The sequence below is a fragment of the Hemicordylus capensis genome, chromosome 4 (assembly GCF_027244095.1).
Source record: "Hemicordylus capensis ecotype Gifberg chromosome 4, rHemCap1.1.pri, whole genome shotgun sequence".
NCBI lineage: Eukaryota > Metazoa > Chordata > Lepidosauria > Squamata > Cordylidae > Hemicordylus > Hemicordylus capensis.
The window spans coordinates 284,439,200-284,455,850 of NC_069660.1; the positions used below are offsets into that span (position 1 = coordinate 284,439,200).

The window sequence follows — 16,651 nt, forward strand, 5'->3', positions numbered from 1 at the left end:
CCTCATTTCCTGCTGGTATTTAGAGCCCAAGAGGATGTGTCATTTGAATGGCAGCAGGAGGGAGGAACAAACTCCATAATAATCAAGAACACTAAAAATTTAAGTGCTAATGAGAACCAGTGCTGCTAATAGCATTTGCAGACCCCAGAGCATAGGGGAGCAAACAGGGGTAGCCCAAAGTATCACAGCACCTGAGGTGAGGTGCCAAATGCTGCTTCGCCCCACAGTCCTGGTGGGGGACCAGACCTCTTTCAAAACAAACCCCTGCAAGCTTTGAAAGTGGTGCAGTGGGCAAGGAGGAGGGAGATTTGCCAGCAGCTTCCTTTTCTCTCCTTGTGCTTCTTGCAGGCTTTGCAAGGAGAGGCACTCTTTGCTATTTTTTTCAAGAGTCCGATCATTCCCAAAGAGCTGCTCTGATGACAACAGTAGCAGGAGGGGGATATTTTTGCCCTGCTGGTGCCCCAATAATCCTCTGCCTGAAGCAACCTCCTCACCTAGACTGATGAAAGGACCGCCCCTGAGAGCAAACGAGTTAGGCCTCTGATCTCCAGAGTACATTGAAGATCCGGCACTAGATTCCAGGGACAGGAAGCACTGTCTGAAGGGCACTTGTCACTCACAAATAATGAATATATATTAATACATACCATACCATACCATACGGCCATGTCTGGCTATAAATACAAATTAGGCAGCCCGGAACATAAAAATGTTAAAGAAGGGGGAGCTGAAAAACTCTCAAGGACATCACTAAATCCTCTCGTTTTTGAAAACAACAAAGGCCTCTCCAGGGGGAGGGAGTGGAGTACTAACATCACAAATTTGTACAGTTCCCAAACAAATGATGCTTGGGCATTGTTGCCATAGATTCATTTGCGAGCCAGAGGAGCTTTGTGCAGATTTACTATTTATATTTATTAGGGCAGGGGTTCCCAACCTGTGGTCCTCCAGATGTTGCTGAACTACAACTCCCATTATTCCCAGCCACAATAAATTGTAGTTCAGCAACATCTGGTGGACCACAGGTTGAGAACCCTTGTATTAGAGTATTTGTCATACTAGACACTGGACACATTCTGAAGTCACACAGAACTTCAGCTGAAGGCAAGCTCTGAGCTACCTTCTTCAGCCCCAGAAGTGCACACTCCCCCCAATCCCCACACAAGTGCTTGTTTCCTCTCAAGGTTAAGATATGTCAAGGTTGACTGCAGTGTCTGAATCCACCAGACTCAGCTTATCCTAACCCATTTGCTTCAGAGAACTCAAGATATGAACCCAAGGTTTAAGTGGAGTTCAGATCTCAGGTTCTCTGACGCAAATAGGTTAGGATAAGGTGAGATTGGTAGGTGTGGATGTTGCGACCAATCTCAATGAATCCTAACCTAAGTCAGTACTCACATCTATCTATCTATCTATCTATCTATCTATCTATCTATCTATCTATCTAATTTGTATACTGCCCCAAACTTTCGTCTCTGGATGGTTTACAATAACATAAAACCAGTTAAAAAAATATACAAAAACTTAAAAACACTTTAACAATTTAAAAATAACCAGAGAGTAAAACCCAGAAATATTAGGAAGCTGAGAAAGCTTGGGTGAAAAGATGGGTTTTCAGGTGTTTTTTGAAAATTGCCAGAGATGGGGAGGATTGTATCTCAGCAGGGAGCACATTCCACAATCTCGGGGCAGTGACTGAGAAGGCTCGTCTCTGTGCAGCCACCAAACGGGTTGGCAGTAACTGGAGACGGACCTCCTCAGATGACCTCAATGGGTGGTGGGGCTTGTAATGAAGAAGATGCTCTCTTAAATACCCAGGGCCTAAGCCATTTAGGGCTTTAACTAGCACTTTGTATTTTGTCTGGAAACCTATTGGCAGCCAGTGTAACTCCATCAGTAAAGGAGTAACATGGTCTCTCCGAGATGACCCAGAGACCAACTGAAGTTTCCAGACTACATACAAAGGCAGCCCCACGTAGAGCACATTACAAAAGTCAAGTCTGGAGGTTACCAACAGATGTACCACTGTTTTGAGGTCACTGATCTCGAGAAACGGGTGCAGCTGGCATATCAGTCGGAGCTGATAGAAAGCACCCCTGGCCACCATCTCAACCTGAGAAACCAGGGAGAGGTGTGAATCTAGAAGTACTCCCAGACTGTGAACCTGTTCCTTTTGGGGAAGTGTGACCCCATCTAGAAAAGGCAGCTCAAAATCGTCTCTAGAGTTCTGACCCTGCACAATAAGTACCTCCGTCTTATCTGGATTCAGCTTCAGTTTAATCTCCCTCATCCAGCCCATTACTGCTTCCAGGCAGGCATTTAGGGAGGATATGCCAGATCCTGAAGAAGTTGACATGGAGAAGTAGATCTGGGTGTTGTCAGTGTACTGGTAACACCCAGCTCCAAATCCCCTGATGATCTCTCCCAGCAGTTTCATGTAGATGTTAAAAAGCATTGGAGAAAGTACAGAGCCTTGAGGGACACCATACTTAAGCTCAGATTTCGAAGAGCAACAGTCTCCAATCGACACCATCTGGATCTATCCGAGAGGTAGGAGTGGAACCACTGTAAAACAGTGCCTCCCACCCCCAACCCCCTCAGACATTCCAGAAGGATACTATGTTCGATAGTATCGAAAGCCGCCGAGAGATCCAAAAGGACCAACAGAGTCACACTTCCTCTGTCAATTCCCAGTTGGATATCATCCATCAGGCCGACCAAGGCAGTCTCCACCCCATAGCCTGCCCAAAAACCAGTTTGAAATGGGTCTAGATAATCAGTTTCCTCCAAGACCACCCTCTCAATTACCTTGCCCAGCCATGGGAGATTGGAAACAGGCCTATAATTACTCAACTCTGAGGGATCTAATGCAGGCTTCTTTAGAAGAGGTCTAATGATTGCCTCCTTAAGACAAGGAGGCATCCTGCCCTCCCTCAGAGAAGCATTTATTATTTCCACCAGGCTGTCTACAATAACCTCTCTACTAGATCGAACAAGCCATGTTGGACAAGGGTCAAGAGAACAAGTGGTAGGCCTCACCGCACCAAGCAGCTTGTCCACATCCTCAGGAGTCACAGACTGAAACCGATCCAGTCGAATCACATAAGAGGAGATGTTGGGCATCTCCAGCTCAGATATCAAATTAATTGTGGAGTCTCCATCTAGGTCGGCCCGAATCTGAGAGATTTTATCTGAGAAAAACTCTTTAAACACATCACAACGGGTAACTGATGACTCCAAATTCTGGTTCAAGGGAGGGGGGGCAAATACCAGTCCCCTCACAACCCTGAACAACTCCACTGGACTTGAACTTGCAGAGGCAATACGGGCAGAAAAGAACCACCTCTTTGCTGCATGTATTGCCTGAGCATAGATCTTTAGATGTGCTCTATGTCGCAATCTGTCAGATTTGAGTCGAGTCTTCCTCCACCTGCGCTCCAGTCACCTACCTTGCCACTTCAGCCCCCATAGGTCTTCTGTATACCAAGGGGCCAAATCTGAAGTGGGTCGGAGGGGACACTTGGGAATAATCATGTCTACTGCCCTAGTGAGCAAGTTGTTCCAATTCTCAACCAGGGCATCAACAGGATCACCGGCAAAGCCAACACTAAATCCCTCCAAGGCTTCTTGGAATCTTACTGGATCCAATAACCTCTTCAGGCGGGCCATTCTAATGGGCCCCTCGCCCCTGTGGAGGTGGGAAGTGGTTGTAAGTCCAACCTTAACCAGATGGTGGTCCGTCCATGACAATGGGGAAACCACAGGAGTCCCCACCCATGGAACACCACCCTGATCAGAGTAAAAGACCAAATCAAGCGTGTGACCTGCAATATGCATTGGTCCAGACACCACTTGGGATAGGCCCATTGTTGTCATGGCCACTATGAACTCCTGAGCTACCCCAGACAGATTGATCCCAAAATGAACACCGAAGTCCCCCAACACCAAAAGTCTGGGAGACTCCAACACGAGTTCCACGTCCAAGTCTGTGAGCTCAGTAAGGGATTCCGCTGGGTAGCGGGGGCAATCGGTATACCAACAGAAGTCCCAATCTATCCCTGGTCCCCAAACTCAACTACACACATTCAGTATGGTCTGTCACCCTAACAGGGACCCTGGTGAAGGAGATGTTATCCTTATAGACCACAGCCATGCCACCTCCCCGTCCACGTCCCCTCACCTGCTCCTCTACAGAATATCCTGGAGGGATAAGCTGGGACCAAACTGGACCACTAGCCTCCCCCAACCAAGTCTCGGTAATACATACCAGGTTGGCCCCTTCATCCATGATCAAATCATGGATGAGTTCAGATTTATTTTGGACCAACCTGGCATTACAGAGGAGCAGGGAAAGGCTATGTGGGTTGTTGGCAGTGCTCCCCGAGGTCAAAGAGCTGGCAGGATGGCTGGAAGGGGAGACTATTAAATTTCTCACTACCCTTCCCCTGGAACGGCCTGCTGACCTGCCGATGTTAATTCTTCTATTCCCCACCACCACGGGGATAGCTGCCCCATAGTCAACGAAGGCACCCCCTGTCCCCCCATCTCCAGACAAACCCAAACACATTACAACTTCAACCCAAGTCTAAAACAGCTTAAAACTAATTAAACAGAAGCCCTCCAGCGCTCGCCCTCGTTCTCCCCCAAAGGGGTGACCCCTTTGGTATCAACCCTTTGGTGGCGACCCCGCCGGTGGCGACCCTGCCACCACAAGGAGCCTTTCTATAAAGCCCAAAACTGAACAGGTGACCCAAGGAACAACTGAGTCACTCACGGGCTGGTCCCAATCCTGCCCCCACTTCCCACAGATGTTAACCTGAGGCTGCAGCCCCACGGGGGAAGCAAAAGCAGGCAGGCAACAGCAGAAGGAACCCCAGCACCCACCTGGTCTCTCACTCCAGGCAGCACTGGGTGGGAGGTGGTTGGACTCTCCCTTTCCCTCTCTGCTGGGCTTCTAACCCAGCAGCAACCACCCACATGGGACAAGTTGGAGGAACACATGCTCACAGAGCTGAGTGGGGAGCTCAACTTCAACTGAGGTTGCACACAACTTCTGAAGCCACCTGCTGAGTACACAATGAAACTTCTTTTGACTAGTTTGTTCATGCAAATTAGCTGAAGCAGACCATAGATAGGTTGTAAGTGACCCCCGCCCCCGCACTTGATAGGTAGGTAGGTGTGTGTGTGTGTGTGTGTGTGTGTGTGTGTGTGTGTGTGTGATATGTGCATCTTGTGGACTGCAAGTCTGACATCTTAAACTCCTGCTGAGACCATGTTCTTTATTAGTCTTTGTAGGGACCTTTTTGACAGTAGAATTTTCTGCTTGAAAAATGATGACTTAACAGAAATAGTTTTTCCCTGTTGACTATCTAGAGAACTAGACAGTACATTGTGGGAAACATATTCGTGGAAATAAAAAGTTATAGAGGAAAAGATTTTCCTTAATACATATTGGCTCCCTCCTATCTTAATGGAAACTTCTATTGGTATTAGAGCCAATTCCAACTGAGATATTTTCCACCATGGATTTCCTCCATGCTTTTTCACAGGATACCTGTGAAACTTTGTCAGAATGCAAAATCCATGTAGGTTCCCCCACCGCACCCCCACCCCGGAAAGATCAATGTGTGGAGGGAAGCAGAAATTAGTCTCCTGCTCACAGATAGTCTCCCCCCCACCCAGTGCTTTTTATTGTTGGTACATTTATATGTTCATGTTTGGAATGCCTGTTTTCTGTGTAGTGTGTTCTTAGAAAATCCAGCATGAGAACATCATTTTCAAACCAACCTTTTAAAGTTTTTAGTGGCTGCACAAAGAAGCCAGCACCTCGAGACTTCCTTGGATGTGGCGCCTTTCATTAATGCAGGAAGGAACCATCAAGAACCAGTACTGGTTTTTCTCCCCTTGATGAGCAATCACAAGCATGTGTTGTTACGTTCTGTCGCTCGGTGTGGTGTATGAAATGGAGCACTGGGATGAATTACTCGCTGCCAATTCTGCTCATCTGTTCCCGGAGCTGATATATAATGTAGATTGCAGTGCCAGCCTGCAGAGACCTTGATTTTTCTAGTGGGGAATGGAGTTTTGCAGATACCTGGCTTCATTTCCACTGGCATAATGCCAGCCCTTAGGAGGATCCTGTCACTGAGACATGTCTTAGGTCTGCAGCTGAAACCCTTCTTCATTATGAGCAGCTGGAGCCTCTCGCTTCACCTCACTTACAGGCCAACAATAACAGCAGTAGAGTTTGCACTCAGTAGTCCAAAGTCACATGTTTGGCACTTGGGGGTGGGGCGAGTTGGAAGCCTGGACTGCCAGCCACTTTGACTTTTTCTCACCTTTCTTGTCCTATTTCTAGAATGAAGATCCAGGCTCTCCCCACAACCCCGCATGGCATGAATTCTCTTAGCTGTAAATAGAACCCATAGCCGACATCCAGAGACTAACACAATTCTTGAGATGCTAATGCTGCTCTGGCCTTGTGGGGAAAGGCAAATTTCATCAATCTCTCCTCCCCTCTGAAGCCTATTGTAGCCCTTTTCAGATGCTGTTTTATTAAAAATGGGGACTCTGCAATTGCTGCATGCCAACAAATCCTTCCCTAGAACCGACTCACAGATGCCTCACCCCGCCCCGCCCCCCCTCAAGTGGTCCACAATTATGGTAGGGATGTTCCCGAACCGCTTCACGCCTCCTTAGGGAAGCGCTGAGCCAGCTTGGGTGCCAGCATTCGAACTGGTTTGGCAGGGCAGGGGTCAGTTCCTTTAAAAAGCAGGTAAGCAGGACCTTACCTGTTCCTCCGCTCCCCCTCCACTTTTCCAGGTGCGCTCACTGTTCAAAAGCCAATGGCATGCACAGTCTGCTGGGAGCTATGCTGTAGCCGCACATGGCCTTTTAAACAGCGAGCTCCGTGCCTGGTGGGGTGGAGGATGATTAGGTAAGGTCCTGCTTACCTGCTTATAAAAGGAACCAACCCCCACCATGCCCACAGATGCCTTCGCCATTCATTTTATTTATTTATTTATTTATTTATTTATTTATTTATTTGAAACATTTAATATACTGCCCACTCCGAAGACTCTGGGAGGTGTACAAAAACATACAGAGCAAGTCAGCATTAAAATTACATTCTAAATTAAAAACTAAAGTAACTAACGAAGAGAGAGAAAAACCAAATAGGTAAATTAAAGGGTAAAAGCCTGGCAAAAAAGAAAAGTCTTTTATTTTTTTAAAAAAGATTTAAAAATCAACAAAGAAGGAGCTAAACAAATCTGAAGGGGAAGGGAGTTCCGGAGAAGTGGGGCAGCAACCGAAAAGGCCCTTTCACGGGTCCTAGCACCCTGAACCTTTCAGAAATCAAGGACCGACAAAAGGGCCATTTGAGAAGATCTGACCGGATGGGATGTAACTGGATGGGAGAGGCGGGTCTGTAGGTAGACAGGTGCCAAACCCCACAAGGCTCTGAAGGTCAAAACCAGGACCTTAAATTGAACTCGGTAGTGAATAGGCAACCAGTGCAATGACTGCAGGAGAGGTGTTACCCTGTTATATTTTCTGGCACCCACGAGTAGGCGAGCCACTGCATTCTGGACCGGTTGTAGCTTTTCGATCGTCCTCAAAGGTAGATAGAGAGCGTTACAATAATCTAAGTGGGAGATAACAAGGGTATGGGTCACTGTCATTAATGCCTGCCGATCAAGGTAAGGGCGTAATTGGCAAATCAGATGAAGCTGGGCAAAAGCACTTCTGGCCTCAGCCTCCACCTGCTGTTCAAGCAGGAGGCGCGAGTCTAAAAGGACCCCCAAATCACAAACAAGCTCCTTGGGGGGCAGCGCCACCCCATCTAGAACAAGGTTCACATCCAGCTGTTGGCCTGTATGAGGGCTGAGTAAAAGTAGTTCAGTCAGTGGGATTCAGTCTGAGCTTATTCTGATTCATCCAGACCTTAACAGCTTCCAGGCATCGAGTAAGCACAGAAACAGCATCCCCAGAGTGGTCTGGGATGGCAATATAAAGCTGAGTATCATCAGCATATTGATGAAATCTCACCCCAAACGGGGAAATGACCTGACCCAGAGGCTCCATATAGATGTTAAAGAGGACAGGGGCAAGAACTGAAGAAACTCCATAAAGGAGTGGCCATGGGTCAGAGCATCTGTCCTCAATGCATACCGACTGGACACTCCCGCTAAGGTAAGAACGGAACCACTGTAAGACAGTGCCCCCGATACCCAACCCACGCAGGCGGTCAAGAAGGATAGCATGATCATACATGATTCATGTACATCCCTAACTTATAGTGTTTGTCTGAAGAGGCAAATACAGTAAGGATGATTAAGGTTGTTTCCATGATTAGAAGGCTGGTCTGCCATCATGTTTATGATGCTCACCTCTTCAGACAAACACCTTAAGTGTGGAGAGTGTAGAAGGTGAGGCTTTCAAAGTGTGTTGGTGTCAGGCAAGACTTCTGGGTGCCCTTTTAGGATGCTGTACATGAGTACAAAGCCACCTAATGGTGCAGCGGGAAATGACTTGCCTAGCAAGCCAGAGGTTGCTGGTCCGAATCTCTGCTGGTACCTATATCAAGCAGCTATGAAGATGCAGAAAGGCATCATCTCATACTGAGAGGGAGGAGCCAATGGTAAACCCGTCCTATATTCTACCAAAGACAACCACAGGGCTCTGTGGTCGCCAGGAGTCGACACCAACTTGATGGCACCAACTTGATGGCACACTTTTCCTTTACATGAGTACAGTGTCCCCTTTTTTCAATGTCTGAAGAGGGCTTATGACTCCTGAAAATATGTCCCTGAGGGCTACATGTCTGCCAGGGACATATTCTTATGATGCACAGAGAGCTTTGGAGAGAAAGTGAGATCAGCAAAAAAATTAACCCTTCCCCTAATCACACAACAATGCAGCAGTTGGCTGGAACTTAGCACAGCTGCACCCGCGCAGTGCTAGTCTGGATGTCAGCCTCTGCCTTTACAAATGGACAAAGGTTTCAAGAGGGTAACTTGGGGAGGGGGGAATTGGCTTATTAAATGGATTTCAAGCATTCAGATAAGTCTGTAATTACATTTTACGGTGATATGTGAAAGAATTTCAAGGATACTATAGTTCTCTTCCATTCTTTCCAAGCTATAGGACAGACCAAGCTGGGTCTGGTGTTGGTTACTGCTTTTCACTTTTACTGACGTGATTTGTGGCTTGTAGGTGAAATGCCTAGTAGTGGAATTCCAGGCATCCATTACAACATCTATATTTAGCAGCAAAGTCTTGCTTTAGTTGTTGAACAGTTTCCACTTATCTCTGTAACCAATCCACAGGATTGGATCTTAAGCATTGTGGTCATCTTGTGAACGATTACATAAAAGCCATGAAATGTGGTTCCCAAATGAATGTTAGTGAAAATATATGTGGGATGAGAGAGAATAATAATAAAATTCTGGTTACCACCGTTACTTATAAACATTTATTTGTTCTCTCAGACAGGGCCACAGCGTAGGAAGAAAGGAAATGTTTAGAGTGTTTTTACTTGCTTTTGCTGTACAGTTTATTCGGACAGGAAATTTGAAAATGGGAGATCTCTCTTTTTAAAAACTACTGAAAGGAGTTTGTGCAGCCAGGCCATGGATACTGTATTATTATTTATTTATTTCGGTCATAGACCAGTAAAATAAAATAAAATAAAAACAGATAAAAATAAAAATAGAAAAACAACAATAGGAAATTCATTACACCATGTGAGTCCACATGGATACTGTATTTTTATACATCATTTTCACATTTAGTGAAGAGTTTAAAAAAGAAAAATTGTAGGTTAATTTACTGGATTCATTTCAAATGGACCACACTTAAGGGAACTTACTGGTGGATTGTGCCCATCTTAATAATATTTCATGTTACCCAACAGCACTGGAAAAGGACTATCATGTAATAGGAATACTTTAAACATGTGTGTATGGAAATAATTGTAGCCAGGCACATCTTTAAGCCTTACGGAGGACATCCTATCTCTTCCTTTTCTCTCCTGACCTTTTGTTATTGAACACTGACTAACTGCAAGAGTGATAAAGACACAAGAGGGCTATTCACACGACCAGGAGAAATCGGGCTAAGGGAACCTAGTCCGATTTCTCCTGGTTGTCTACCGCCACGGGAGCCACACAGCTCTTGGCAGCAAACGACCCAAACCTCCCACCCTTAAATGAGGTTAGTGGAGCGTGTCCTCCATTTAGTTGACCGTGTGCCACCACGGCGTGGCAACATGTGAAGAGACCCCTGCCAGAAGGCTAAAATAAGCCTCCCAGTCTCGGGGGTCTTCGCAGAATGCCCCATGCACTTGCATGGGGCATGCTGGGACCTCCGGGGGCTGTGTGGCCCTCAATCCTGAGCAGCCCCCGCCAGCTGCATCATGGAGCTGGTAGTCGTGTGGGCAGCCGATCTGGCCTCCCAGGGTTTGGCTGCTGCTCACGTGCGGGGAGAGCGGGCTAAGCCCGCTCTCCCCGCACAAATCCTCCTGGTGCTTTACACAGGTCATGTGAAGTGCCTCAAGATCTCTTGAGCATATGAAGGTTTTGCTGTGGTGAGAGCAGCTCTTCTCTAAAGAGAGGCCACCTATGGCCCATGCAGGGCTGGCTCCGGGGGACTAGTGGTCCCTCTAATTTTTTTCCATCTCTGTGCGGAATGAGTTTTGTTCTGAGCGGCAGTATCAAGACAGTGTTCATGCACATGCGTTCTGAATGGGGCCTTCCTAATTTGACCTGAGTGGGATCTAAAATTAACTGAGCGGATACCAGAAAACTTGTGAGCGTGTGCACGTGTGTGTGCCTTAGAGGGAACAGTGCAGGGGACTCTCAGAGGGCCCTTGACAAACTTTCTTTTTATGTGGGTGGGCCCTGAGAGAGTCACCCCCCTACCACCACGCTAAGGCTATGGACACAGAGATGGTCTCAGGCAGTGCTTTAGCCACCATTGGACAAGGGGGACAACCTGCTAACTGGGCAAAAAAGAGGCACCTTTTACCATGGTGATTCTCTTTATTTAGCAGGGAGAGAGTAACTGGCCCTATCCACCCCCAGCACAGTACTTCCAGTGACTGTTGCTGGTATGTGTCTTATGTTTCATTTTAGAAGGTGAGCCCTTTGGGGACAGGGATCCATCTTATTTATTTATTATTTCTCTGTGTAAACCGCCCTGAGCCATTTTTGGAAGGGAGATATAGAAATTGAAATAATAATAATGGACTTGTTTGATGGACAAATTTGATGGACTTGCAGCATTCCTCTTCCACCTCTACCTCCTTCGCAGCTCAGGTGGAAGAGGAATGCTGCAAGTCCATCAAACAGTAGAGGAGGAGAAAAGAGGCCTTGAAGAATATATAAAGGACAGTGAAGAAGATGCACTTCAAATGGTCAATAATGAGAAACTATTCAACACCAATGAAAGAAAGCAGGCCTACAAGAAAGAACAAGTCAAGAACCGAGCAGAAAAATGGAAAAAATAAGCCCCTGCATGGTCAATATTTGCACAATATAAGTGGAAAATCAGACATTGCCAAGACCTGGCAATGGCTTAAGAATGGCAACTTGAAGAAAGAAACAGAGGGTTTAATACTGGCTGCACAAGAACAGGCACTAAGAACAAATGCAATAAGAGCAAAAGCAGAAAAGTCAACAACAAACAGCAAATGCAGCCTTTGTAAAAAAGCAGATGAAACGGTGGACCACCTAATCAGCTGTTGTAAAAAGATCGCACAGACTGACTACAAACAAAGGCATGACAAGGTAGCAGGGATGATACACTGGAACATCTGCAAAAAATACAAGCTACCTGTAGCCAAAAAGTGGTGGGACCATAAAATGGAAAAAGTGGTAGAAAATGAAGATGCAAAAATATTATGGGACTTCCGACTACAAACATCTGCCACACAATACACCAGATATAACTGTAGTCGAGAAGAAAGAAAAACAGGTTTAAATAATTGACATAGTGATACCAGGGGATAGCAGAATAGAAAAAAAAAGAAATAGAAAAAATCACAAAATACAAAGATCTACAAACTGAAATTGAAAGGCTGTGGCAGAAAAAGACTAAAGTAATCCCAGTGGTAATTGGCGCCCTAGGTGCAATTCCAAAACAACTTGAAGAGCACCTCAGCAACATGGGGCCACAGAAATCACCATCAGCCAATTACAAAAAGCAGCTTTACTGGGAACAGCCTATGTTTTGCGACGATATCTATAATAACCAACAGTATTGATGATAAAATCCAGCCATCCCAGGTCCTTGGGAAGGACCCGATGTCTGGATTGACAAACCAGTCAATAACACCTGTCCGACTGTGCAAACAAGAAATAATAATAATAATAATAATAATAATAATAATAATAATAATAATAATAATTAATAACTGTGCTTGGGCTGCCAGGGTTTGGGTCACCATGGCACCACCTTGCCCCTCACCAAAAGCACTTGCTTGTTCTCTTGCACTCAGTCAGCCAGTGAAGCACTCAGCTGGGAGTGTGAGGCATGACCTCTGTCTTGCTCCTTCTCCCTGGGCACTTTCTGGGTGACCTCTGTCTCTGTCCTCCCCACTGGTTCACCAGCTGGGTGCTTTCTTTCTCTCCCTGGCTTGGAGCGTCTAAAAAGAAACCCCCCAGGGGCAAATGAAGCACTAACTGGGAAGGAGCGGGAGAGGAGCCACGTGGCCACACCCCCTGCATCAGTGTTTGTATGATGTCCACGCAGGGGGTGTGGCTGGCAATGGGGGAACAATGGGGGAGGTGTCAGCAGGAAGCTCCCTACTCCCCTGGTCTCAGAGATCAGCTGTGGGCTCCTGACACTGGCACTGGACCCATGAGTCACCTTTCCTGTTGCTACTGCCATGTGGCAACATACAGGTGAAACTCGGAAAATTAGAATATCGTGCAAAAGTCCATTGATTTCAGTAATGCAAATTAAAAGGTGAAACTGATATATGAGACAGACGCATTACATGCAAAGCGAGATAAGTCAAGCCTTAATTTGTTATAATTGTGATGATCATGGCGTACAGCTCATGAAAACCCCAAATCCACAATCCCAGAAAATTAGAATATTACATGGAACCAAGAAGACAAGGATTGTAGAATAGAACAATATTGGACCTCCAAAAAGTTTACAGTGTACTGTGCTTGATTGGCCAGCAAACTCGCCTGACCTGACCCCGTAGAGAATCTATGGGGCATTGCCGAGAGAAGGATGAGAGACATGAGACCAAACAATGCAGAACTGCTGAAGGCCGCTAATGAAGTATCCTGGTCTTCCATAATACCTCATCAGTTCTGCAGGCTGATAGCATCCATGCCACGCTGCATTGAGGCAGTAATTGCTGCAAAAGGGGCCCAAACCAAGTACTGAATACATATGCATGCTTATACTTTTCAGAGGTCCGATATTGTTCTATTCTTCAATCCTTGTCTTCTTGGTTCCATGTAATATTCTAATTTTCTGGGATTGTGGATTTGGGGTTTTCATGAGCTGTACGCCATGATCATCACAATTATAACAAATTAAGGCTTGACTTATCTCGCTTTGCATGTAATGCGTCTGTCTCATATATCAGTTTCACCTTTTAATTTGCATTACTGAAATTAATGGACTTTTGCACGATATTCTAATTTTCTGAGTTTCACCTGTACCTGTGGACTGTTCAACCTAGGAGAAAAGGAGGGGAAAAGGTTATTTTCCAGAAGATGGCTTTGAGAGGCCTGACATCTTCCCCAGGCTCCACACTGCCTGTACTTTCACTTGCCTATCACTATTCTGGACCTCCTGAGGGGGTTGAGGTTGGGAGACACTACTTTGCAGTGGTTCCGCTCCTACCTCTTAGGCAGAGTCCAGATAGTGTCACTTGGAGATTGTTGCTTTGTTTGTTTGTTTGTTAAATTTGTATACCACCATTCATTAAAACAATCTCAAGGCAGTTGACATAGAAACATTAAAACAAGACTATAAAAATTACAAAATTAAAATATTAAGCTAGAATAGGAATAGCTCTTCAAAGCAAGAGCTATTATATGGAGTCCCATAGGGCTCCATTCTACTTCTAGTGCTTTTTAACATTTATATACCGCCCCATATAAAATCTCAGGGTGGTTTACAATTTAAAGAAACAGCAACTAAAACCAAAAAGCATATTAAAATTACCATAAATGATACTTTAAAGCTTTAAAACATAATAAACCAAAAGCCTGATGAAACAAGTGTGTTTTCAAAAGTCGTTCAAAAACAACCAGAGATGGGGAGATTCTGATTTCATTTGCTAGTGGGTTCCAGAGCCTCGGGGCTGAAGTTTTTGCCTATCCCTAGGGCTTGCCTTCCTCTGCACCACGCCAGAAAAGCGGTGGGGCGGCAGAGGAGCAGGTAAGGACCTGCTTACGTGCTTTTTAAAAGAACCGATCCCTACTCTGCTGAACTGGCTCAAATGCGGGTGCCCGAGCCGGTTCAGTGCTTCCCCTCGGAGGCACCGAATTGGTTCAGGCACATTCCTGTATGTACCATGCATTTGAGGGGAGCATGTACCCAGGTTCACTCTTAAAATGAATGAAGGTACAGTCATTCACATAACATGTATGAGTGTGCAGGCTTCTGTACACTTGTACAACATAATGTGTGAATAGGGCTTCAGTAACTTCGGTGTTTTCACTTTGGGTACCAAAGTATCTATGGCTGGGCCTGTAAGTGTAATGATGCTAATTTTCATTTCTAGGCATTACGGCCGAGGTCCTAGTGGTGACCTCCTTTGATGAACTACACAAAAGAGCTAAGGAAGCCCATGGGAAGATCATTGTTTACAACCAGCGTTACGTCAGTTATGGAGAAACAGTGGAGTACAGAACTCATGGAGCAGTAGAAGCTGCTAAAGTGGGCGCAAAAGCATCTCTTATCAAGTCTATTACTCCATTTTCTATTAATAGGTAAGGATTTGTTGCCTCACCTCTTCTTCACTTAGTGTTGCAGATTGTCAGCATACTCTGAAGGACATATGCTCCCACTAAAGTGGATTGGGGCCATTTGTTATTGTTGTTCTTCTGCTGGGCATTCAAGAGGGGATATGACGTCTCAAGCCACTTTCTATCTTGAATCTCAGTAATTGTTTAGGAATTCTCAGGTTATATGACAAGTTGGTGGAATGTCCTCTTGTGGGGGGCATTATATTTAATAGCATTTTCTCTTAATTTTGCTTCAAAGTATTCAGAATGACTGCTGTGTAGCTGGTATTGAGAAGGAGATGACAGCCCTTTCCAGATGTGAAGCTGCATGCAGAATGAACAAAGGAATTCATCCATAACCTGCACATATTTGTTAGAATGCCAGAAAAGAGCCTCCCTTGTGATTTTGTACCCTGCCCCCCTCACAAGTTTCTTCATTCTGTGCATGGATTCACGTCTGAAAAGGTTTTGTGGTAGTTTTCTTGAGTTTCCATACCTTGTAGTTATTTTTATTAGGAATTATTAACATTTATTGCTGTTTATTAGTCATTTCTCACGAAAGATGCTTCTAGTGTCCCAATGCTGTATGTTGTTTGTTCTCACAGTTCTCTTAGGGGAGGCTTTGCCTTTCCTATTTTACAGAGTGGGAAATTGAGATGTAATGACTAGGCCAAGGCCAACTTAATGACTTCATGGATGAGTGGGATTTGGATAACGAGTGTCCTCAATTTGTTCATCACTGAAGATCAGTGTGGCCTTCTTCTCTTCCCCTTCAGGATGTACTGCAAGGTTTTTCTGCAAGTGCTATGCAGACCCAGAATGTGTAGACCCAGAATGTGTAGTTCCAAAACAAAAGATGATGTTCTAGAGCAATGTACATGTAGTTCAAAATTTCAAGTTAGCAAAAGTGGTCTTTCGTTAGATGAATGGGGGAAAGTGACTGATAATGAGAAAAGTAAAATGCATAGTCCAGGCTCCTTTAGAACCCAGGCCCTTGTCAAGCTTACCCATTTCACCTCCCCGTGCCAAGGACACTTCCTGAAGACTCCACTGCTTCACAGAAGGCCTGTTCACACAGTCGTTTGAATCTAGGTTGAATGTGGGTTACTGATATTAGCGCGATGGTGTGAACCCATGCCAAGGCAGGAATCTTAGACTCATCTTGGGCCATTAACCACCTTGGTGTGGGTTCTCACAATCACGAAAATGTCAGTAACCCACATTCAACCTAGATTCAAATAACTGTGTGAACCAGGCTAGAGTCTTCACCAATAAATTTAACACTCTTCTGTGGTAGTGCTGTCAAATTCTCAGTTCTGCAGATGTTCTTCCACTCTGTGTAGGCTTCTAAATGGGAAATGCACATTGTGCAGTTCTGAATTTCCCTTAAAAACAGTCATGAACTACTGTCATGATTATTTATTTATTTATTTAACATTTATATCCTGCTCTTCCTCCAAGGAGCCCAGAGCTATGTACTACATACTTGAGTTTCTCTTTCACAACAACCCTGTGAAGTAGGCTAGGCTGAGAGAGAAGTGACTGGCCCAGAGTCACCCAGCTAGTATCATGGCTGAATGGGGATTTGAACTCGGGTCTCCCCGGTCCTAGTCCAGCACTCTAACCACTACACCACACTGGTTATCCATTTTGGCATTGCACAGACCCCAATT

The 16,651-nt window shown here is 45.3% G+C and overlaps 1 protein-coding gene across 5 annotated transcripts in view; it reads left to right on the forward strand.

The window, feature by feature from the left end:
- CPQ (carboxypeptidase Q) overlaps positions 1-16,651 on the forward strand; it is a 294,849-nt gene that overhangs the window by 34,392 nt on the left and 243,806 nt on the right. For all 5 annotated transcript variants that reach the window (XM_053247904.1, XM_053247903.1, XM_053247906.1 and 2 more), the window contains one exon: positions 14,756-14,963. In XM_053247904.1, coding sequence (XP_053103879.1) covers positions 14,756-14,963 — 208 coding nt within the window. The remainder of the gene's footprint in view (positions 1-14,755; positions 14,964-16,651) is intronic.